This window comes from Engystomops pustulosus, chromosome 3 (assembly GCF_040894005.1).
Source record: "Engystomops pustulosus chromosome 3, aEngPut4.maternal, whole genome shotgun sequence".
NCBI classification, from domain to species: Eukaryota; Metazoa; Chordata; class Amphibia; order Anura; family Leptodactylidae; genus Engystomops; species Engystomops pustulosus.
Window position 1 is genome coordinate 163,049,246 of NC_092413.1, and position 24,645 is coordinate 163,073,890.

The 24,645-nt window shown below is 42.0% G+C and overlaps 1 protein-coding gene across 7 annotated transcripts in view; it reads left to right on the forward strand.

Annotated features, from left to right (window-relative positions):
- Positions 1 to 7,279: 7,279 nt before the first annotated feature.
- Positions 7,280 to 24,645, forward strand: part of PHC3 (polyhomeotic homolog 3) — a 49,659-nt gene continuing 32,293 nt past the window's right edge. For 2 of the 7 annotated variants that reach the window (XR_011854294.1, XR_011854295.1), the window contains exons 1-6: positions 7,298 to 7,370; positions 11,609 to 11,744; positions 13,629 to 13,787; positions 16,243 to 16,317; positions 19,718 to 19,876; positions 23,485 to 23,586. Coding sequence is in view for 5 of the 7 variants with exons in the window: in XM_072142835.1 (XP_071998936.1) it covers positions 11,631 to 11,744; positions 13,629 to 13,787; positions 16,243 to 16,317; positions 19,718 to 19,876; positions 23,485 to 23,586 (609 nt within the window). In the remaining 2 variants the exon portion in view is untranslated. Of the gene's footprint in view, positions 7,375 to 11,258; positions 11,357 to 11,608; positions 11,745 to 13,628; positions 13,788 to 16,242; positions 16,318 to 19,717; positions 19,877 to 23,484; positions 23,587 to 24,645 lie in introns of those variants that run through there. The other 5 variants (XM_072142834.1, XM_072142838.1, XM_072142835.1 and 2 more) reach the window with 4 other exon arrangements.

The window sequence follows — 24,645 nt, forward strand, 5'->3', positions numbered from 1 at the left end:
AGCAATCATTATATACGGCTCCCCCAGCAATCACTATATACAGCACCCCAAGCAATCACTATATACAGCTCACCGAGCAATCACTATATACAGCTCACCGAGCAATCACTATATACAGCTCCCCAGCAATCACTATATACAGCTCCCCAGCAATCACTATATACAGCTCCCCAGCAATCACTATATAGAGCCTCCCAGCAATCATTGTATAAAACTATAATAACTATATACAGCCCCCTATAATAACTATAAACAGCCCACTATAATAACTATATACAGCCTCCCTATAATAACTACGGTATATATACAGTCACCTATAATAACTATATACAGTCCTCTATAACTAACTATATACAATCCCCCTATAATAACTAACTATATACAGATTCCTATTATAAATATATACAGTTCTAGGTAAAATAATAAACCTGTACTCACCTTCCATAGTTCCCCCGATGCGCACCGGCCTCCTTCCCTTGAGGTGTCCGGGTAGTGGATATTGGAGGTGTTCCAAGATGGCGGAGCCACCATCTTTGTATACCTCCGACGATCGTCTATGGCAGATTAGGGAACTTATAGTTCCCTCGCTCTGCCATAGACTGAAGTCGAGGGAACATCTGCAGGACACGGCCCGGGAGCCCAGATCCAAATACACTGTGGGCGATTCGGGCGGTCATGCAAAGGGCAAAGTGGTGGGGGCCGGGGCTGCCCCCCCTATAATCTGGCCCTGCTCATGCACATAGAGAAGCTGTTATTTCATTGGTCAATACACATGCCCATGCATTTAGGGACATATTTTTCTATTGTCATTAGTGTGTGATTGGACTTTAGAGGCTGCTGAAACAAGGCAAACAAACAACAGACCATGGCTGTGCAGGAAGCCTTACCGTAAATTTTTGACTGTAACATTTTTAAATAACAAAAAAACACCACTAGATGATTATGCATGCATCAGTCTTCAAATTTGGAAGTTTTCCCTTTACATTGAAGTCACTAGGTAACTGTAGAAATACAGATTCACCTTTCCGAGTCCTCTAGACATTTCATATGACAGGTCAATTTGTCATTGATGTCTCTTTGATACAGTTGGCAACAAGCAATTGACAATCTTGTAAAGTCAGTGAGCTGTCCTGCTGCCGCTACCCTTGGGCTAATTATAGAAAACGGATATATTCAGCAATTTTACACCTGGCTCTTGGCATTGCTGGATGCATATGATTAATTACAGTGCAAACCATATAGAGAGGAGGCGTCATTAACCATATTATCTAGCTTTCAGTGCCTAAAACCTGATATGCTAGAATAATCCTGGGAAATAAAATTGTTAATACCACTTGTACACATATTATTAGCAAGAACCACCAAATCACAACACAATTCTCTAAGCTGCTGTGCAAAAAATGCATATAAATCTGTAATGTAGAGTAGCTGTGAGGGAAGCAGATTACTAAAATATACATACAATGTAATACCAAGGAAATGTTGGGTCTAAGACAAGATGTCTCCCTGTAGTACTTAGAATTCAGTTAAGGAAGATTAATTATCAGCTAGGGTCCAATAGGCTGGTTATAAGTGTAAAATACACAGGGTATTGCAGGGTATTATATAAGCAATCAAAGTATCCCATGTGTAATTCCCCTAGTGCAGTGATGGCAAACCTTTTAGAGACAGAGTGCCCAAACTACAACCAACTTATTTACTGTGAAGTGCCAACGTGGCATTTTAAGCAGTAACTTATTGCTACCTGTTCTTCCACTTTTTTCAATTCTATCGGCCCCCTGAGGCAACCAATACAGTTGAAAGAAGGAGGGCAAATTCAGATTATCAATATAGCTTCTCTCCAGGCTCTCTCTGTACAGGAGGAATGGTGGGTCCGGCAGGGTGACCTCCAAAGATAATGCACTTCTTTCAACACCTTCTCACAAACAGTCAATGAAGTGTCGCTGTAAAATACCACTGAGAGCAGCATCTCTTAAGTTGCCTGGGACAGCAGGAAGATTTGCTGGATTTGGTCCTGTTTGGCAGTGGCGTAACTTGAGGGGGTGCAGTGGTTGCGATCGTACCGGGGCCCAAGAGGCTTAGGGGCCCTTAGGGTGTCACTTTCCCATATGAGAAGACTAGTACTATATACCATACATTATAGTTGGAGGCCTGGCACAGACTTTGCACTGGGGCCCATCAGCTTCTAGTTATGCCACTGCTGTTTGGTGAACTCTGTACTGGGGCGATGGCCTGAGTGCCCACAGAAATGGCTCTGAGTGCCACCTTAGGCTCCCCTCCCATCCCATAGCTTCGCCACCATTGTCCTAGTGGGACATGTAAGAACACTAATAAATACAATACAATAAAAACCACAATGCCAATTTAGTGCTTTCTGCCTCCCAAAACAAGGTAATAAAAAGTGATTGAAAAGTCAGATGTACCCCAAAATAGTACCAATCAAGACATTATGTTATATCACACAGAAGAAAACCCTAATAATTATCTTTTGATTGAAGTGGATCTGTCCCTGATTTAGAAAACTTGCATCAAACTCGCATTGTGTGCCTATAGGTTACATTTTGCAAATATCCTTCTGTAAATTGATAAAACATAGCTGACCCATAATTTTCTTTCTAGCCCTTTCCTTTGAGTGCTATAATCCCTGGAGCCCTATCATTTACCTGCTGACTGGAATCTGCACCTGTGGGCCAGTCCGAGCCTTTGTGTGCTTGCTCCAATGTCCAACCCGAACACTCAGAAACCTGAACTTGCAGCAAGCACACAATGGGGCAGATTTTCTTACCCGGTCCGTTCGCGATCCAGCGGCGCGTTCTCTGCGGTGGATTCGGGTCTTCCAGCGATTCACTAAGGCAGTTCCTCCGACGTCCACCAGGTGTCACTGCTGCGCTGAAGTCCGCCGAGGTCCGCAGGAGTTCACGATCCGTTGCTGGGTGCAGGTAAGTGCGTGTCCAGCGACACTTTTTAAAAAAAAATACGTTGGTTTTTCAGAAACCGTCGGGTTTTCGTTCGGCCACGCACCCCCGATTTCCGTCCCATGCGCCACAATCCAATCGCATGCGCCAAAAACCCGGGGCGATTCAGGGAGAATCGGCGCAAAACTGAAAAATTTGGGTAACCCGCCGTAAAAACGCGATTTGGGCCCTTAGTAAATGACCCCCAATGTGAAACTTGCTCTTAGGCAAGAGGTCTTAGACAGGGGCATATTTACCCGTAAAGCAATCCAGGCAATTGCTTAGGGCACCAGTAATCAACGGGCCCCATACAGTGGTGGGTTGCAACCAATTATATCTATGTGCTTTGAAATGTATTCCATAGGATGCTAATATAATTTAAAGTTATTACAGATTCCTTGCCCACCCATTCCAAAAACTGTGCCTCAGGGGGCCCATAGACATAACTTTTTATTTGGTCAGTAATGCAAAATCTGCCCATAAGCCTGGATCTTTGTACTAAGGATGTTACATGTTGGCACTGCTGATCTGGGAGACATTAACCCATCATGACTGGTTAATGCAAATAAACATTGCCCCGGTCATGAAGGAGTTTATGGAGGAGGGAGGCTCTTTTTCGCACTTCAGTTTTTTTTCCATAGATAAAAATGTAGAACCAGTCCTTTTTGTGTTCATACTGTAGTATGAAAAAGCACATTGAAAGAATGGTTCAGTAAGACATCAGTGTAAAATCACTGAAGCCAGGAATCGAAAACCAATCTGTATGTGTCCATAAGCAGAAACGACTTCAGTGAAAAATCCCTGATGTGAAATAAAACGCCAATGTGAATCTGCCCTTAGACTCCAAACTCGTATTCTGTGTCAGATAGATCATGTTGAATGATTCATGTGGAGAAGTTTACAACTGTGGAGTAGTACTTAAGACCAGCTTAGTCTAGTTACTGAGTTGGGTAGTTGGGCAGTTTGTTCTCATTCAAGTAAAGAGAGCTGGACTGCAGTAACCTGACCTAGCACCTATACAGTGGACAGAGTTATTGCTGCTCCTCTATGAGTTCTGGTGTAAAAAGGCAGCTGATTGCTGTGAGCCTAAATTTTCAGACCCCCAACTGATCAGATATTTAAGTCACTCTACCTATTGTGTGTCGTTTTGGTGTCCAGCCTGGTGCCGTAGGGTGACGGCACACGTGGCGTTTTTGATCCGTTTTTAAGCAGGCTGTTAAAAAAAGCATCCTTTTTCAACATGTTTGACCAATTATCTTATTTCAAACTGGTCAAAAGGGCATGCGTGTTCAAAAAACGCACGCGGTTTTGGACGGACTGCTTAAAAACGGGCCAAAAAGGCGTTCAAAACGCCATGTGTGCCATCAACCTTAGGTGTTCTGTGTCCTCATAGAGGTCTTACTGTGCTCTCCACGGGAATATCTAAAAAACAGATATATACAGTTTCATTATTAATGAAGAAATAGTGACTGTGATCATGTGAACGTATACTATGAGCCATACATTTTTCAATATACATTTTTCTTTTACATTGCTGTGAAAATATTTTGGTGCCGCTGAATTTGAGAGCTCAGCTCTCATTTTTTAGAGCAGTGGAAGAAATAAAAACTCAGCTCTTAACGGTTGCGTAGTTGTCTAATCTGAAAGTATGATTGTGATCTGTTGACCAATAACAGCTCAATTCTCTGTTATCCAGATCAGTGGAATAAATGAAAGCTGATCTCTGATTGGTTACTTAGAGGTCTGTGAGCTGAATGAATGTAGTGGTTTATTAGGGGTTATTGGGAGTGGATCACTTTTTCATAGCCTAATCTATTTCCCCCATTGTCATGAGTGCACTATCTTCACATGTTGTGCATAACAAGAGGCAGATGAGAAGTTACTGTTAGCTCACTCTAAGAAAGCATCAAGTTTAGTTGCTAGGTGGTCACATGATCCATATTATTAATCCATGGTAGTCACATGATCCATTTTATTAATCCATGGTAGTCACATGATCCATATAAAACATTGTATGTCCTCATTCATAGAAAAGGCATAACCCAGTGGTGGCGAACCTATGGATGCTTTAAATATAAAGATATTTTAAAGTGACACTTCATTGGCTTTTTGGAATTTCAGGGAAAGTGAGAAGGAGTGGACAGGGTTGCATTATCTTTGGAGGTCATCCTGCTGAACCCTTCATTCTTCCTCTACAGAGAGACCCTGGACCCTATAATGATGTTCTTTCAACTCTATTGGCTGCCTCCGGGGGCCAATATGATTGAAAGATGTGGAAGAACAGGCAGCAATAAGTTACTGCTTAAAATGCCATGTTGGCACTTTATGGTAAATAAGTGGATTTTGGTTGTAGTTTGGGCACTCTGTCTCCAAAAGGTTCCCCATCACTGGCATAACCCATAACCCCCACACCATGAGAATCCTGAATGAAGATTATTACATGAACTTGTGCATATTTATGAATCATTCCACATAACTTGATCACTAGTGTATAGTCACTTAAAGGTATTCTTATTACAGCAAATTAATGTTATTGCTTGTATTACAAGGAGTTATACAATTTTCCAATCAATTCCTCATAGATCTCTGCTTGCTGTCCTACTATAGAAAGCTTCTATGTTTACTTCCAGTGGACAGAAATTTGACCATGGTCACACAGGTGAACGGCTCATTATATCATAGAGAGTAATCAGAGCTGTGTGATATAACGGGCCACGCACCTGTGTGACCATGGTCAGATTTCTGTCCACTGGAAGTAAACATAAAAACTTTTTATAAAATGAAAGCAAGCAGAGATGTAGAAAACCGTGAGGAATTGATACAGAAAGTGTATTGGAAAATTGTATAACTTTTTACAATACAAATAAAAACATTCATTTGCTGTAATGTGAATACCCCTTTAATGACATTAATCCTCTACAGCCTGCTATTGCCACCCACTACCATCACTAAAGAGTCTGACACATCCTTGTATGATGCTCTTGTGACATTGAAGTCAGGATTTGAGATGTGTCCTCTAAATTTCCTCACAAAGTAACAGTTTGGCGGCACACGTGGAATTTTGAACTTATTTTTGTGCCGTTTTTAAGCAGGCCGTTAAAAAAACACATCCGTTTTTGACTGGCTTTTACCAATTATCTCAATTAAAACGGGTCAAAAAATGGATGAGATTTAAAAAAAACAAACATGTGTTTTATAACAGACTACTTAAAAACGGCCCAAAAACGGGTTCAAAAAGACTGATTCAAATTCTGTATATGATATTAGGCTGGTTCACATGTTAGCTTTTATACATGTAGTATACTTGGCACTGTTCCCATTCTCAAATTTTAAAAGGGAACCTACCACCACCATTCTACCTATAAAGTTATTACAGGTGGTAGGTGGATGTATGGGACGTGAGGATAGCCCCTTTTAGAACTAATCCTCATGTCCCCGCTATCTTTTTAATACCCTAATATGTCAATTTTCTTAAGTGGCTATTGGGGCGTGGAGTAGCCGGACATGAGGCTACACGTCGCGGCTACTCCACGCCCAAGTAGCCACTTTTCTCCTTCTACCTACCCTGACATTGTTGGCCACTGCTCCAAAGCCGGAGCTATTGTGCATGCGCAGAACTCCGGCTTCTTGGACAAGGGCGCGCGCCGAAGATGTCAGGGTAGGAGGAGAAAAGAGGCTACTGGGGCGTGGATGTATGGGTAGAAGCTTTATAGGTAGAATCGTAGTGGTAGGTTTCCTTTAAGTTCGGTTCCATAGGCCTTTTCACTATGTGCGTTCCCATTGACATTAATGGGATGTGAAAACCGTGCAAAAGTAGAGCAGGCTAAGATTTTGAAAAAAAACGCAACTAAAAACGAGACCTTTGAAAACAATGGGACAGAGTGCAATGTAAGTACTGGACATCAAAAGCACACACAGAAATCGTGCATGAAAAACGCTAATGTGAAAGGGGTCTTACTCTGTGTAGCTTGGTTCTGGTACTGTAGTGATTTAGTAAATGTTGGTCAATGGTAACTTTGGATCCATTCGAGTTCATGCACAAATACATCATTGTTGGCTATATGTGGTCTGCAGAAATATAGCCCAGTTTAATTTTTTGTGGATCAGACTTCCTATTGTAAAAGCACAGGAACACATGTGCGGATTCTCTGCATGGATGGGAAACATGATGGTGTACACCGAGTCTTACTAGAGGCGGTCGGTATAGTGAGTACTGGTGTAAATCCTGTAGTAAGTGCATGAAGAAGCCACCCTCTATGTACAGCTCCGGTATGTGGGCATGTGTGCCAGGATGGGGCAGCTCCAGCAGAGCACGTGTGGGGTTAAATGCCCTCACCAGCTGATAGTCACACGGCAGCACGACGCATGCGCAGCGACACCTAGTGACGAAGATAGAAAATGGCGGAAACTCAGTGAGTAAGTGAGTGTGAGCGTCCAGTGTGGGGTATGGAGATGCTAGTCGGCGGCAGTGATCGATTAGAAGCCGCGGGAAGTCACATAACATCTGGCTGAGCAGGGCGGGTCAGCGCCAGGAGGGGGAGGGCAGCAGTGTGACCCCTCAGTGAGGTGAAGGGCTGTCACTAGGACAGCTGACAGGGAAGACGTGTGACGGCGGCTGGGAGTCACGTGGTGTGCTGTGAGCCGTTGCGTGTGTGCACCGGAGGGTCTGCACTGGAGGACGGTGTGTGGTGGGCGGGCACTCCGTGCTGTATACACTGACACACGTGATCAATGTGTATGGGGACCTACTCCTCATAGTGTCACATCATCCATGTCATCAGGACGTATCCTCATAGTGTCACATCATCCATGTCATCAGGACGTATCCTCATAGTGTCACATCATCCATGTCATCAGGACCTACTCCTCATAGTGTCACATCATCCATGTCATCAGGACGTATCCTCATAGTGTCACATCATCCATGTCATCAGGACGTATCCTCATAGTGTCACATCATCCATGTCATCAGGACGTATCCTCATAGTGTCACATCATCCATGTCATCAGGATGTATCCTCATAGTGTCACATCATCCATGTCATCGGGGCGTATCCTCATAGTGTCACATCATCCATGTCATCGGGGCGTATCCTCATAGTGTCACATCATCCATGTCATCGGGGCGTATCCTCATAGTGTCACATCATCCATGTCATCGGGGCGTATCCTCATAGTGTCACATCATCCATGTCATCGGGGCGTATCCTCATAGTGTCACATCATCCATGTCATCGGGGCGTATCCTCATAGTGTCACATCATCCATGTCATCAGGACCTACTCCTCATAGTGTCACATCATCCATGTAATCGGGACCTACTCATAGTGTCACATCATCCATGTCATCAGGACCTACTCCTCATAGTGTCACATCATCCATGTAATCGGGACCTACTCATAGTGTCACATCATCCATGTCATCAGGACGTATCCTCATAGTGTCACATCATCCATGTCATCGGGACGTATCCTCATAGTGTCACATCATCCATGTCATCAGGACGTATCCTCATAGTGTCACATCATCCATGTCATCAGGACCTACTCCTCATAGTGTCACATCATCCATGTCATCAGGACCTACTCCTCATAGTGTCACATCATCCATGTCATCGGGACGTATCCTCATAGTGTCACATCATCCATGTCATCAGGACGTATCCTCATAGTGTCACATCATCCATGTCATCAGGACCTACTCCTCATAGTGTCACGTCATCCATGTCATCAGGACGTATCCTCATAGTGTCACATCATCCATGTCATCAGGACGTATCCTCATAGTGTCACATCATCCATGTCATCGGGGCGTGTCCTCATAGTGACACATCATCCATGTCATCGGGGCGTGTCCTCATAGTGACACATCATCCATGTCATCAGGACGTATCCTCATAGTGTCACATCATCCATGTCATCAGGACGTATCCTCATAGTGTCACATCATCCATGTCATCAGGACGTATCCTCATAGTGTCACATCATCCATGTCATCAGGACGTATCCTCATAGTGTCACATCATCCATGTCATCAGGACCTACTCCTCATAGTGTCACATCATCCACGTCATCAGGACCTACTCCTCATAGTGTCATATCATCCATGTCATCAGGGCGTATCCTCATAGTGTCACATCATCCATGTCATCGGGGCGTATCCTCATAGTGTCACATCATCCATGTCATCGGGGCGTATCCTCATAGTGTCACATCATCCATGTCAGCAGGACTTATCCTCATAGTGTCACACCATCCATGTCATGGGCACGTATCCCCGTAGTGTCACATCATCCATGTCAGCAGGACTCCTCATAGCGGGTTTTATAGTACATATTCCCTCTCTGCACATACCCTAATAGATGGTGGCATTGCTTTTTACGTAGCAGATTTACTCACTAGATCAGTGGTTCTCAACCTTTGTAATGAAAGTTACTCATGTTGCGGTGACCCCAAACCATGCGATTTGCAGTAAAAACACAATAAAATCGCGTCTCCAAAGGCTTTAGGCGACCCCTGTGTTTTGGTCGTTCGACCCCTGCTGGGGTCACGACCCACAAGTTGAGAACCACTGCACTAGATCATGCTTTACCATGTAATGTTAAATTGTTCTAAGGTAGATGACTCCATAAATCAGCAGTTTCTCAGGCTGGAAGAAACACAGGGAATGGCTCAGATGGAATTTTTTTTCCAGTTTTTGGAGAAAGCATTAAAAGTTAACATTTATATGCCCCAAAATTTTGCTGTTGAAAAATATATTTAGTCCCAAAGAAAACAAGCCTTCATATAGCCATGAAAAGCAAGACAAATTCACATAATACTGGGAGTATTTCCTGTTCCGAAACTCCACCAATCGCCCAGGTTGCATATTTCCGAGCAGATTTTATTCCTGCCCATGTTTGCGGCTTGGGAAGTTTTTTTTTGCAGTCATTGGCACCAATGAAATTAGACATGGGCCATTGAATGCACATTGCTCCCATTTCATGTGCCAGGCACCATCCAGGCAGCACTAGAGTGAGATGCGTGTATAGCGCTAACATGCAACAAAAACTCATGTATGAAGAGCTGGTGTGGAAGGGAGCAAAAATTTACACCAATTTGTGGGATAAATATAGTAAATGCCTCTCTGGAGCTGAGGATGTGTCACAGGTGCCAGTTGGAGTGACAGGCAGCAGGGCCACTTAATTTTAACTCAATATGGACTTCATTCAGTGCTTGTTAGATAATAAGTTTTGGTTTGGTTATCTGTATATGCTAAGTGCAGTCTGTGTAGCTGACCCTTAGCTTGCATCTTTGAGCATTCTTTACCTTATGATTTTGTACTTCTCTTGTTTGTCTGTCTTTCCGTTCTGTGCATGAACCCAGAGTAGGGACCATCACCCAGTTATCATATGTAACTTACAACAGGGCCAGAAAGTAGACAGGGACAGAGATTGTGGGAAGCACAGGGATTACACTTCTTCCCTGGTATGACATCAATTTCGTAAACCTTTCAGAAGAGTAGAATGGATGTCTATTATTTGTTGAACTGAATTTTTTTTATCTAACTAAAAAAGTCACTTTTTTTTTGGTTTTCATGACAACGTTCAACATTTTTACCCAAGAGAGTAAGTAGCAAAGGTTACGGTAAATTACTTTGGTATTCATATGCCAAAAGGTTAATCGAACCTAAGTGTAGGATAGGAGATGATTATGCCAAGGAACTGTGAGTAATCCTCTCAACTATATTAGGAAATGCATCACACAAGAAAAACAAGAGGAATGACGTACAAGCTATGTAGAAAATGAATAAATAAACTTTATTAATCACAGAACATGATAAAACATATCCATTAAAAAGTGTGGCTACAGGAGAGACATAAGTTTACATAGCCAGGAACCATAGTACATAAGGTCAATCAGTTATAATAAAGGGCATGATATAGTAACACACAATTATTAGATTTGCCCATCCGGATCACAGTAGTATTCACCAGATCACTACAATAGGATAACTCTTGAATTGAGGAATGGATACATTTAGTATGTAACTGTGAGCCGGATAACTATGACCATGGTTTACCTGGCGTGTGAGATCCCCAACGCGTGTTTCAACCCACCGGTCTTTCTCAAGGGGTAACATACCATGTGCATACCCAGACATATAAATCGGACCTGACCAATGAGCGATCGGCAACTGTCACTTGCAGTGATTTCACCTGTGTTATCGGCGCATGCTCGGTGGCCCGTAACCACGTCATCGGCAGGGCCGGACAGTGTCATCATCGAGGCAGTGTTAACACCATGTCATGTGATGCCAATGCCGTGCCTCCTGCCCGAGGACAGTAGGACGGGAAGAACCGAGCATGCGCACACTGGGATAAAGTGGAATAGAGCAGTGCCGTGCTGGATGCAGAATGACAGGTAGTATGTAACTATACAAGACCATCAAAGGATCCCGAAAATGTAACCACTAAAACCATATTGTACTAAAGAATGCCGATGGACAGAATAGTATGGGGGCAGGTCCACTTAACCATACAGAAATTGTACATAATATTGTAATTTCAACAGATCTGCCCTTTTTATTGTAAATATATCACATATACTAACTTGCATCTCAAGACATTTGGTTAGAGAAAAAAATTCAACTTTATTTTTTTATTTTATTTTTAGAATCCAATTTTAACCAGAAACCATGGAGGGTGAGCATACTGTCACCACGTCGTCACCACCTCCGACTACCACAAGCCCTCCTGCTGCCCATCCTCCGCCTATCTCTGTGTACAGCTCAGACAGACATGCTGTGCAGGTATGGGAGATCAGTGCTGGATAACAACTCTCAAAAGCAGTTTTGTTTTTAGGGCTGGAGATGAAACAACCAATAGTTGATATGTTTTTTAGACTTTTGTGTGATATAGATGCTCTATTGCTTTCATTTTGGATTGTGACACACAGGGGGATATTTATCATACGCTGGCGTATGAAAAGTCGCTGGCAGCAGCAAGTGCGCAGGCGCGGGACAGTAACGCCCCGCGCCGGCCCACTCCCGGCTGCGCCCCACCCCTTTCACGCCCCACTGGCGTGAATGTGGCGGATCGGGGGAAATAATCGATAAAGCTAGCAATAAGCTAGCATTTGCGATTATTTCAGGGCCTCTGCGCCACTGGCGGTGCGCAGAGGTCCTGATAAATATCCCCCACAGTCTCAGTCACAGAAATGTACTTTTACTATGGTTTGTGTGAAAATGACCAAAAGCAAATTAGATATCCAATAAAAAAGGGATCTGTCAGTTCCTGTTAATTTTTATTATTTTTATTTAGTAAATTATTAACTGGGTAAGACTATGTAGGGACACAAATTTTGCTTATGTCTAAAATGGATATAAAAGAACAGTACAAAATAGAATGATAAGAAAATTTGGTCCATATCATATAAAGCATGGATAACCCAGGGACACTTACTTATAGATCCAGGCACTGTGACTGTGGAAATCTTCTGATATTTGTTATCTATGGCCTCCTTCCTTCTAAAACTCTTCCTTCTAAACTTTTAAAAGTATTCTAATGAACCTGAAGGGCTACTGGGAGATGTTACTAGAGTCCCTCTGTGCTGTAGCTTCAGTGGCTGTCATACTGTTTCCCCCGCTGCCTGATGTAATCTCCCACAGTGGAAGGTGGGGAAATTTTCTTCTCAGTTTAACAGCCTGTGAAGCTACAGCTTGGGGGGGCTCTTGCAACACCTCATGAGCTTTTCAGGCATTTATAAGTTGATTTTTAAAGGAAGAGGGTTATGGATAACACATATAAGACAATTACCACAGTCACATTGCCTGGGTCTATGAGTAAGTGCCCCTTGTTTATTATGCTTGATTTTGTTGGTAGATTTCCTTTATAAATGCAGACATTTAACACTAGAGATAAGCAGAATTCTTTTTTAGGTTGGGGTTTGGATGCATCCCGACTAGTCACCAGCAATCACAGCCATGACTGGTCGGTAGGGCTGCATGGCCACCAATCCAGCAATATGTCCCACGGGACGCACCTAAACTTAAAGTCGAGGTCTGCTTATCTCTAACACTTCATGTGTCACATTCATGAAAAAGCCACTATGAAACCACTATGATAAATCTTACATGCATAAATCCCTCTATGACAAGTTTGGATGGACATACCTGATCCATGTCTGTTTTTTGGCTGACATACCACATACGGCATGCGGGTTCAGGCTCGGAAATCTGTCTGACACACATTCCACTATTATTCCACTAAACTCACATGGATACAGCTGGAAGGCCTGAAACATTTTTGTACAGAAAATGAATGTATTGTTATTTTACTAAAACATTCAGAGCCTGTTATATGTGTAATATATGAAAGTCACCACTAGGTGGTGACAGAAATCTAGGTAGTTGGGATGGAGTAAGAGCATTCCAGCTGAATATATCTCCATATTCAGAAGCAAATAATAGATATAAATAACCGTTCTGCCTGAAATATGGAGACATATTTATAAATGTATTGGCGATAGAAATATAGCTTTCTATCCATGGGTTTCCAAGATATTGTCCTGGGTCTTTCTCCACAGATAGATATAATAGAACATCCCCACCCGCGTCTTGATATGCTTATTTAGTGATGACTGTATAAATGTGAGGGGTCTGTTTTTATAGCAATTGTAAATGCTTTTCTTGCAGGTTATTCAACAGACACTGAATCGTCCTCCGAGCTCTGCTGCCCAGTATCTTCAGCAAATGTATGCAGCCCAGCAGCAACATCTAATGCTGCAGACGGCAGCACTGCAACAGCAGCATTTGGGCAGCACTCAGCTTCAGAGTTTGGCCTCTGTCCAACAGGTACTGAATATCCAGAGGCTTGACATTACTTGGCTCTAACATCGACTAAGACTCTCAGCTTTGCAAATCATTTATCTGATGCTCCTTATTGGACTGAAAATGCACACAGGGGGGTCAGGACAATGTTGGACAAGGGTAGATAATAAACCACAATTCAAGAATCAGGGAAAAAAGTAGTGTGTCACTGACATGATTTGATTCAAAAAAACATAACAAATTTTATTAATATTCAACACTGAACACAAACATGCATATAAAATCAATTAAAACTGTACCAAAGTACATACAATTGTCTACCATGTAATGCACTATGGTCGGTGCAAAAACAAGACACCTCCTGAATGGGTGGTATCCACCCAAAACCACCCCTAAACAATGAAAAGACACATATAAAGTGCAAGTGCATCTGTCAAGCTGCCATGGAAGTAAGGGTTAAAGGGGTATTCCAGGAATCAGCATAATTCATATACATGTGGGCACTCAAAATATAAGCTAATGTGTAATTAGTTGTTATTTAAAATTTTGCTCCCCTTAGCAGAAAATGCTGGTGACATAGACTGTAATGAAGAATTAAAATGCTACTGGCCCTTTAATTAGTCCGTTAATTTCCTCCGCTCGGTCCGTTGCAGGACAGAAGATGGCCGCTGGTCACATGTCCACATCACATGTCCCGCACCTGCCTGGGCAGGTCATGTGATCAGCACTATGTTTGGCTGTAGTCGGTTGGTTGCAGTGCATCCAGTATGGCCGCTGTTGTGGTGATGGCAGTTACACATCATTACTATGGTAACAGAGCAAGAAAACCTGTTACATCATCACTGGGAGCAGAGCATAAGAGGGAGGAGGAGGAGTTACTGAGAACTAAAGGATCATGGAACTTGTAGTTTCCAGTGGCGGCCATCTTAGTGATAACTCCACCTACTTTAGAGAGGCCATAAATTTAGTAAATCATAAAATAAAATTATTATAGCTCTGTTTTGTGACTAATGACATTGAGTATTGTTGTATTCATTTATTTATATCATCAAGGGTTTTTGTGTCAGACGTTCATATTCCCGGAATACCCCTTTAAGGGAATTAATGCGTACAATGTAAACATGGTAAAAAGTCGATAAAGGTAATGGAGGCAAACCCTAGTACATATAACAAGTGACCTGGCAAACAAACCAGAGTAATAGCAGCATGCAGGCGGGGTGGTGGAATGATCAGGAGGTGGAGGGCTCCCCACGCGTTACGTCTCCAACTGGAGACTTACCCAACTGGAGACTTTCTTTCATTAAGCAATGGGTACCAACAATTTTGTCCAAGTGTGTAAGTATGCTTGGTTTAGAAGCCCTGCATTCATGGGGTAAATTTCTTTTAAGAGGGGCGATAATACTATATGGGGGCACAAAACTTGAGATGTTAATGTATGAATTGTTTTTTTCTAAATTGGTGGAAATCTACCTACAAAATCAAGCATGATAGACCAGTGGCCCTCACTTATAGATCAAGGCATTGTGATTGCAGGGATCTTCTTATATTTGTTATCCATGGCTTCCTTACTTCTTAAATTAACTTTTAAAATTACGCTAATGAGCCAGAAGGGTGTTACCAGAGCCCCTCCTTGCTGCAGATTCACATGCGTTTGCACTGTGCAGAAGCACTTCACCCTCCTACTGTGTGCTGGTAAAAAGTCACCCTCCTTTGCTGCTCGGAGATGGGATGTGCCAAGGGAGTACAGGGGGAGGGGAGACAGTGTACCAGCCTGTGAAGCCAGAGCAATGATGGGCTCTGGTAACACACCAGGCTCATTAGCATAACTTTAAAAGTAACTTCCCCTGGTCTATAATGCTTGATTTTGATGGTGGATTTCCTTTTACATTTCAGGATTCAGGTTTGATTACTGCGTTGGCATGTGGATTTTGGGTTGAAGTGTGGGCATCTTGTATTTCAAAGGTTCGCCATCACTGCTCTAAGCCGGAGGTAGCCAAGCATTGTCATTGGCTTTCCATGGCAGTCCTATAGAAAGGAGTAGGGTTAAAGGGCACATTCTCAACCTGTCACTGCATTAATTTATATCATTTGTTTCTCTGCAGCATTCTGCAGACTATGACTAGCATTTGTCTTGGTAACTGATTCCCCTATAGTTGTCCTAAATTAAAGGGCTTGTGTGACTATATTAAAAAATCTAGAGGTGTGGCGGGGGCTGTAATAAAATTAAAAAAATAAATGTGTACTTACCTGATACAGCGCCATTTGATGTGACATTCCCCAAGCAGCCTCTAAACTGGACTCATTTCAGCTAAAATAGGACGTGATGTATGATATTTCACATGCTAGAAAGTATATTTCATACCCTACATGCCAGGTTCCCTTTAAAATATTGATTATGATGTATAATGGGGACCATTCGACACCTCTCCTTATATTTTTTGCTATCACTGTCCATATTATTACTTGTTTTTGTTTTTAGGCAGGTGTATCTGGTGACAGACGGTCCGTCTCCCCTTGTGCTGTCAGTCAGCAGTCCGCAGTTCCCCAGACGTCTGTAAGTTTCTCATTCATTATCCAAAAACCTTTATGTTGTTTTACCTTAGAACATAAGAAACTAAAAATCACTTTCATGAATCAGCAGGGAGCAAAATCTACTCATGACTTCAGTTGCAGGGATATTGACTACTTATATACTGGTATATTTTCTTGCAGACTTTGTATACATGAAAATAGGAAAGTTGACATATGGCATGAACAGCTGCTGACTGCAGAAATGAGTAACAACCTCTATTTCATTAGGCTCCATTCACACAGCCGCAAATGGCGGCTGCTAGTTCACGGCAGCCCCTTTGAGGGGTTTTCCCGCTAAAAAAAGTTAGGCCCTATCCACTTGCGCTCTGCGATCTCTGTCGGCTCCATAGAGATTAATAGAGCAGAACGGTCATACTCTGCTGTCTGCTCCATTAGTCTGACAGAGTGACGAGGGGTCCAGCGGAGGTACGTTTCCGTGATCTGTGGGGGGTCTCGGCACTGAGACCCACACTGATCAGCAAGTTAGACCCTATCATGTGGATAGGGCCTCACTTTTGTTTGTGGGAAAAACCCTTTGAAAGTTAGGGCAGGTCCTATTTCTGCCAGAATGACCACTCCCTTCTCCACACATCCAAAACCGGGTGTGTCATTTTTATGGCTGTTATTATATGCGTATTTTATAAAGAGTACTCAAAATATTAAATGAAGTAGAGCTCTTGTATTTTGGGGTTAATATATTAGTGGAGCTATCCATGGTATTGTAAAGTACTTTTGGGACTTTCTTTAGCTGGTGTTTTCTCGAGTATAAGAGTATAACTATAATAAGAGTATAACTCTTATCCCTATTTGAAATGTGTGAATAAAGAGGCTTTGGTTGTATGTGATTGTTTGCCGTAGATCAAAGTTAGAGAACAATGTATGATCCATTTATTTATAAGGGATGCACCACGCCACTAGAACAGTGTTTTACAAAATTACTAAAGTACAGGCAGTCCCCAGGTTACATACTGTAGGATTGTTCTTAAGTTGAATTTGTATGTAAGTCGAAACTGTATATTTTATAATTGTAACTCCAGACAAATGTTTTTTGGTCTCTATGTGATTGCATTTTAACCCCTAGGCGCACCAGGACGTTATAGTACGTCCCCGGGGCTAGATGCTTAGCGCACGGGGACGTTCTATAACGTCCTGCTTCTGGCACCGGCTCACGAACGGAGCCGGTACCAGAAGCAGCGGCTGTCAGCTGTATAGTACGGCTCCGATCGCGGGTGTTAACCCCTTACACGCCGCGGTCAAACATGACCGCGGCGTGTAAGGGTGTTTGCGCTGTGGATCGGATCCCCTGTGCCGCTTACCGGGGGATCCGATCCACTTCCGGGCAGCTCTGAGGACTGGCATGTGCCCCGGAGCTGCCCGGTCTCCATGGCAGCCAGACCCCTTCCGGGTCTGACTGTAAACTGTCTGAGCATGCGCCTGCCTGCTCAGACAGTTTACACTGCTCTACAATAAAATAGTATTGTAGAGCAGTGTATTGAACTTGAACCAGTGATCAGAGCATCACTGGTTCAAGTTCAAGTATGTATAAGTAAAAATATGCAAAAACACTTAACACTACACATTATAATAAATAAAAAATAAATACATAAAAATATAAGCCCCTAAAATGTCACTTTCCCATAAAAACACTTAATAAAGTATAAAAAACACAAAAAACCCCGCATATTTGGTATTGCCGCGTCCGTAACAATCTGTATAATAAAACAGAATCGTTACTGGACCCGCACGGTACACGCCGTAGAAAAAAAAACGCAAAAACGTTCCGAAAAAAGATAATTTTTTATTAATACCCTATAAAAAAATGCTCTAAAAAGTAATTTAAAAAATGTTATGCACTCCAAAATAAGCCCACTAAAAAGAACAAATCTTCTCGCAAAAAATAAGCCCCTAACTAGATTTGTCAGCCGAAAAATAAAAAAGTTCTGCATATGAAAAGATGATGATGCTAAGATGAACAAGATTTTCTCCAAATTGGTTTTTATTCAGTACAATTGAATAAAATACACAAAACCCCCACATATTTGGTATCCCTGCGTCCGTAACAATCTGCATAATAAAACAGAATCGTTATTAGATCCGCAAAGTTAACCCCGTAAAAAACAAAACAAAAAAAAGCTCCAGAAAAAAGATCATTTTCAATTAATACCCTATAAAAATGCTCTAAAAAGGGATTTAAAAAATGTTATGCACTCTAAAATAAGACCACTAAAAAGAACAATCCTTCTCGCAAAAAATAAGCCCTTAAACAGATTTGTGAGGCGAAAAATAAAAAAGTTATGCATATGAAAGACGGTGATGCTAAAAGTAACAACATTTTTGCCAAATTACTTTTTATGCACTAAAAATGGGAAAAAAATAAAAAATCTATATAAATGAGGTCTTTTTGTAATCGTGGCGACCCATAGAATAAAAATAATATACTATTTTTATGGTATGGTAAACAGCCAAAAAAAAAACCCCATAAAAATCTTCCTGAAAAGTGATGATTTTCATTTCCTCCACCAACAAAGAGTTAATAAAATCTCACCAATTAGCCTATAGATTCCCCCAAATTCCCCTGGGTATCTCAAAATCTCAAAATCCCCTGGATATCTCATAGCGTTCCAAAACTATAACCACTTACAGTGACACAGGTCAGATTTGAAGAATGCGGCCGCGTCCTTAAGGCCAAAATAGGCTGTGTCCCCTAGGGGTTAAAAATGTTGGATTGTCATAAGAACCAGGATTAACAATAAAGCTTAAAGCTTGCAGACGCCTTTAATAACTCTTATAGCTGTTTATTGTAGCCCAGGGCCAAAGTACTGTAAATTACCAAAATCGAGAGGTCTGTTTGTAACTAGGGGTTACAAGGGGAAGCCCTTTGGCCTTCATCTGGACTACCTGGTGCTGGAGGGTTTCAGTCATTTTGGAAGGGTACGCCATTTTTGCAGTCAGTGAAAACTAATTGTTATTATTAGTGATAATAATAACTACTAAGGATGATAATTAGGGAAATTAGTTCCAGGTGCCAGATTACCACCAATTACTTGCAGGTATCTGAAAGGGTTCTCTAATTTTGATCAGTGTTCTTTTACAATGATGTAGTTTACATTTTTATTCTGTGCTTAGTCTGAAAAGCTTCCTGTATAGGCCCATACATTTACCCACCTAACTTCTTACTTTCATCACCACTGCTGGATATTGTTATCAAGTGTGGCTATTGTTATGGTTGCTGCTTTATTATTTGAACCTCCCTATAAGTATCAGATCCTTATTTTCTCTGCTTTTATTTCCTTAACATACATATGACATGCAGCATGCTGTTTATTTTTCTGGTATTGAAGTTTCATAATTCTAAACTTGTTTTATCCCTTTTCCCCCACAAGCTCACTCTCTCCACTTCACCTCCACCAACACAAATTGTAAGTCGATCTCAGACCTCCAGTAGCACAAGCAGCAGTATTACACAGAAAACAATGTTACTTGGAAGTACTTCTCCATCTCTGAGCGCAAACCAGGCTCAGATGTATCTACGAGCTCAGATGGTGAGATTATGTATTCTTATCCAGTACTGTGGTTCTTTGTGGTTTTGTGTGTGTTTTCTTTCTCCTTTTGTTATTTTCTCTTTATAGCTCCATATAGTTTTTTTGTCTTGAACTGAATAATAATAATAATTTGATTAATTGTTAAGGATTTTTCATTTGTAGGAAACAGGTTTTTTTTCCTACCCTGAACCGCTCCTTGCATCAAGTCATGGCCTTTCACTAATACTTATGTTGGTAAAAAATATGTTCAAAGCTTTTAAAATTGTATTTCAGTATATACAGAATTACTCCGACCTGTCACAGGCACAGGGCACAGCTTTATCTAGTCTTTGGACTACATAATGCCCTATGAGGTGTGATTTGACATGTGTCCGTCAAATCTCATGAGATTTAGTTCAGTCACTACCAGACTAAGAAACTATCTTCCCCCATAACTACGATACATTTATGAATACATATTTTCAAAAGCTTGTAACTTGCATTTTTAGCATAATGCTACATATTCTGTAGGGTAGAAAACTACCTCACTGGTTGCTTTGATTCAAATTTATGATCTTAATGACCTAAACATTTTATTGTCCTCCACTGCTCTATTCCCAACACTACAGAAATTTCTCTCAACTTAATTTAGCAATGACACAGGGTCCTATATATTTTTTTCAATATACCATAGTCAGTCTTTACTTCTAGCAAATAGTCACAGCGGTTCTCCACAGAGTAGCCAATAGTTATAGCGGCTACCCCCACAGTAGCCAATAGTCACAGCGGCTACCCCCACAGTAGCCAATAGTTACTAGAGCCTTCAGTAGCCCATAGTCGCAGCTCCTGTCCCAAGTAGCCTCCTCCCACTATTCTTACCATAAAGGCGCTCTTCATTCTTCTCCGGCATCTTCCACTGCTAACCAAGATGGTGTTGGCTTACCCCTAGCGACAAGCATTGCTTAGATGCATGCATTCCTATGTACTGCAAACGACACATACCATGTGCCATGTCATTAGAAATGGATTAATATTTTTATACATTTTTGGGAAAAATTTATAATCGATTTTGATTATATGCATTATTGAAATAATTAAAAAAAAAGTGGTGGCAGTTTCACTTTATGCCTAAAACACTTGGTGACCAGGGCAGATAACAGAGGCAACTACGAAAAATTGAAATTTCAGACTGTAAAACTGTGTCAAAATCCTCTGTGTGAATGTTGCTAATTTTTTTTTTTTTTTTTCATGATTCTGGATTGTATGCCTGATGGTTTGTACTGCCTTCAAATGTATTATAAAGTGTGCTGGACTGTGATCTAAACTAGAGGATCTCTCCTTTTCCTGACTTCTGTTAAAAGGTAGTTAAGGAGAACCTCCAGATTTTGGCTTAAATATTGTTTCTTACTGGAATATCAATCAGAAAACACAGCCGTGGATTGCTCTTGCTCTGGAGCACTAAAGGGGTTGGCCACTTTACCTAATGTTTTGTATATTGGGGCACATTTACTAAGGGTCCGAAATCCAGTTTTCCGTCCGGTTTCACGAAAATTACCGGTTTGCGTCGAATTGCCCTGGGTTTTTGGCGCACGCTATCGGATTGCGGCACATCGGCACCGGCATGCATGCAACAGAAATCGTGGGCGTGGCCGTCGGAAAACCCGACGGATTTGGAAAAGCCGTGGTATTTAAAAAACAAAATTGTGTCGCTTGACACGCGCTTACATGCACCGGGAATAGGTTGGTGAACTCCGACGGACATCGGGCGCACTACCTTAGTGAATCGCCGGAAGACCTGAATCCACGACGGAGAACGCCCCGCTGGATCGTGACAGGACCGGGTAAGTAAATCTTCCCCAAAAAATCGTATCAAAGAAAGTTAGAATATTAAATTACACCAACTGTAAAAAAAAAAAAAAAAAAATTTGAATACAGAAATGTTGGCCAAATGAAAATTATGTATAGTAAATGCACTCAAAACTTGGTTGGAGCTCCTTTTGCATGAATGACTGCATCAATGTGGTGCAGCATAGAGATGATCAGCTGGTGTTATGGTATGGAGGGATCAGCAGATGGCACTGCACAGGTGTTATGTAAGCCCGGATTGCTTTGATAGTAGCCTTCAGCTCATCTGCATTGTTGGGTCTGGTGTCTCTCATCTTCCTCTTGCAAATACCCTATAGATTAGGTCAGATGAGTTTGCTGGCCAATCAAGCACAGTGAAACTTTGGTTATAAAACCAGGTATTGGTACTTTTGGTAGTGTGGACAGGGGCAAAGTCCTGCTGGAAAATGAAAATTCCATTTCCAAAAAGCTTTTTGGCAGAGAGAAGCATGAAGTTCTCTATAATTTCCTGCTAGACAGCTTTGCTGACTTTGGTCTTGATAAGATTCAGTGGACCTACACCAGCAGATGACATGGCTCTCCAAACCATCACTAATTGTGGAAACTTCACACTAGATCTCAAGCAGATTGGATTGTGCCTCTCCAATCTTCATCCACTCTGGGACCTTCATATAAAAAATTAGCAAAATGTACTTTTAAATGTACTTCTTAAAACAACACCTTGGATCACTGAGCAACAGTCCCGTTATTTTTCTCCTTCGCCCAGGTAAGACGTTCTAGCATTGTCTATTGGTCAGGAGTGGCTTGACAGCAGACCCCATATTTTTGAATGTCCTTTTCTTAATCCTATGAAGGCTATGATTATCTGGGCTGCCTGTGCACCTTTTTCTTCCACTCATTTTCCTTCAACCTTCCATTGATACACTTTGATACAGCACTCTGTAAGCAGACAGCTTCTTTAGCAATGACCATTTATGGCTCACCCCTTTTGTGGAGTTTGGTAAGACTGGCTTCTGGATATCTGTCAAGGCAGCATATACGGCCGATATACGTCCCCCATACACTTCTATGGGCTCACGGCCCTGTACGGGAGCAGTACGGTGCAGCACATGTGCGGCACCGTACCTCCCCGTATTACGGCGCCATGAGCCATTAATTCCTATGGAGAGGGGCAGGGGTGAGCTGCGCTCACCTCCTCTCCCCGCGCTGCCGTGTGCTGCCGTGCCACGGTGCGGCGGGCTCACGGCAGTGTGAATTTAGCCTAAGGGTGCATCCACATGTTCAGTTTTTCAGATGCCGTATTGGATGCACAAACCTGGAATGGAGTAAAAGTAGGAGCAGCACCATTCAATTATTTGTCTAAACCCATTATCATCCACACCTGCTTTTGGCTTCAAAAACGGCATCTGAAAAACTTAACATGTGGACTCGCCCTAAGGTTCCGTTAAAAAAGCCTTTGCAGGTGTTTTGGGTTAACTATTCTAATTTTCTGAGATAATGACTTTTGAGTTTTCCTTGGCTGTAAGCCATAAACACTTTAAAAAGTTCTCTCTGTAATGACTTTCTATAATTCACTTTTTTAATTAAAGTATTGCAAACACCTTTTTGCTGATATTCTAAGTTATTAAGAAGCACTTGGACAATCCAAACAATTTTTTTTTAACCCAATTTAAATGCATAACATTTCATAAGTGTCATTCACAGATCAATATAACGTTTTCAAAATGTGAAAGTTTGAAAATAAAACATTGTTGTAATATGGACTCTGTGCTGTTTGTATATAGCTCATTTTCACTCCGGCTGCCACCGTTGCAGCAGTGCAGTCTGACATTCCAATGATCTCATCATCTGCCTCTTCAACCTCCAGTCAGTCATCTGCCAGCCAGGTAAGCAAGTGTAAGCAAAAACCATCCTTACAAAATAAATCCTTATGTTATCGGGCATGGGGTTTGTGTACGTTTTAAGAGGCGGTTGGTGATACAAAAATCACCAGCCTTGTTGTCTGGTCTAGCGTCGATGTTCTGACAATGGGGCTCGTTTTGAATGAAGCAAGTCGCTGACTGTATAAGTAACCTGCATTATTGTTAAACTCCTTTAAAGGGAACCTACCACCACAAATCTACCTATAAAGGTAGATCGGGTGGTAGGTGGTCAATAGTCTGACGATCCTGCCGTCTGCGCAAGCGGGCCTGTTGCTCTGCGCATGAGCAGATGGCAGGATCGTCGGACGATGCGCCGAAGATTGTGAGTAGGAGGAGAAAAGAGGCCACTGGGGCGTGGAGTAGCCGCCCCGTGTAACCTCAGATGCAGCTACTCCACGCCCCAGTAGCCGCATAACCAAATTTGCATACAAGTTTAATAAAAGTTACCAAAAAAGTGCGGGGACGTGAGGATTAGCCCTTAAAAGGGCTATCCTCACGTCCTATTCATCCACCTACTACCCGTTCTACCTTTTATAGGTAGATTTGTGGTGGTAGGTTCCCTTTAAAATTTCAGAATTGTTAAGTGACGTTACCATTAGCTTAACCACTCTACTTGTTGTGACAGGGTAACATCTCCTGCCAAAGTGCATACAAGTAGGATAAATAATGGCCTGAAGTTGATTGAAGGTGGCCTAAATACTGACAAATATGTGTGCTTTTCACCGTCCTGTGGTCTGTTGTAGGTGGCTCACGTGGCATCGGTGGGGGAGTTCTGCTTACGTGCTGATAACGGTAGAAAAATACTGGCCACCTGCAAACATGGGCAGGAATAGGACCTGTTCTATCACTTGCACCCTTGATAGCTAGAAACTACGGCCATGTTTGTGATCCCATAGAAAGATGAAAATTTCTTTTTAAGCATGATGGGTCCAAGTGGATTGAGGTGGAAGTGGAATACTAAACCCCATAATAGAACATTGAAGGTAATTTAGCACTTAGTTTTACCTCCACAAAGCTCCACCA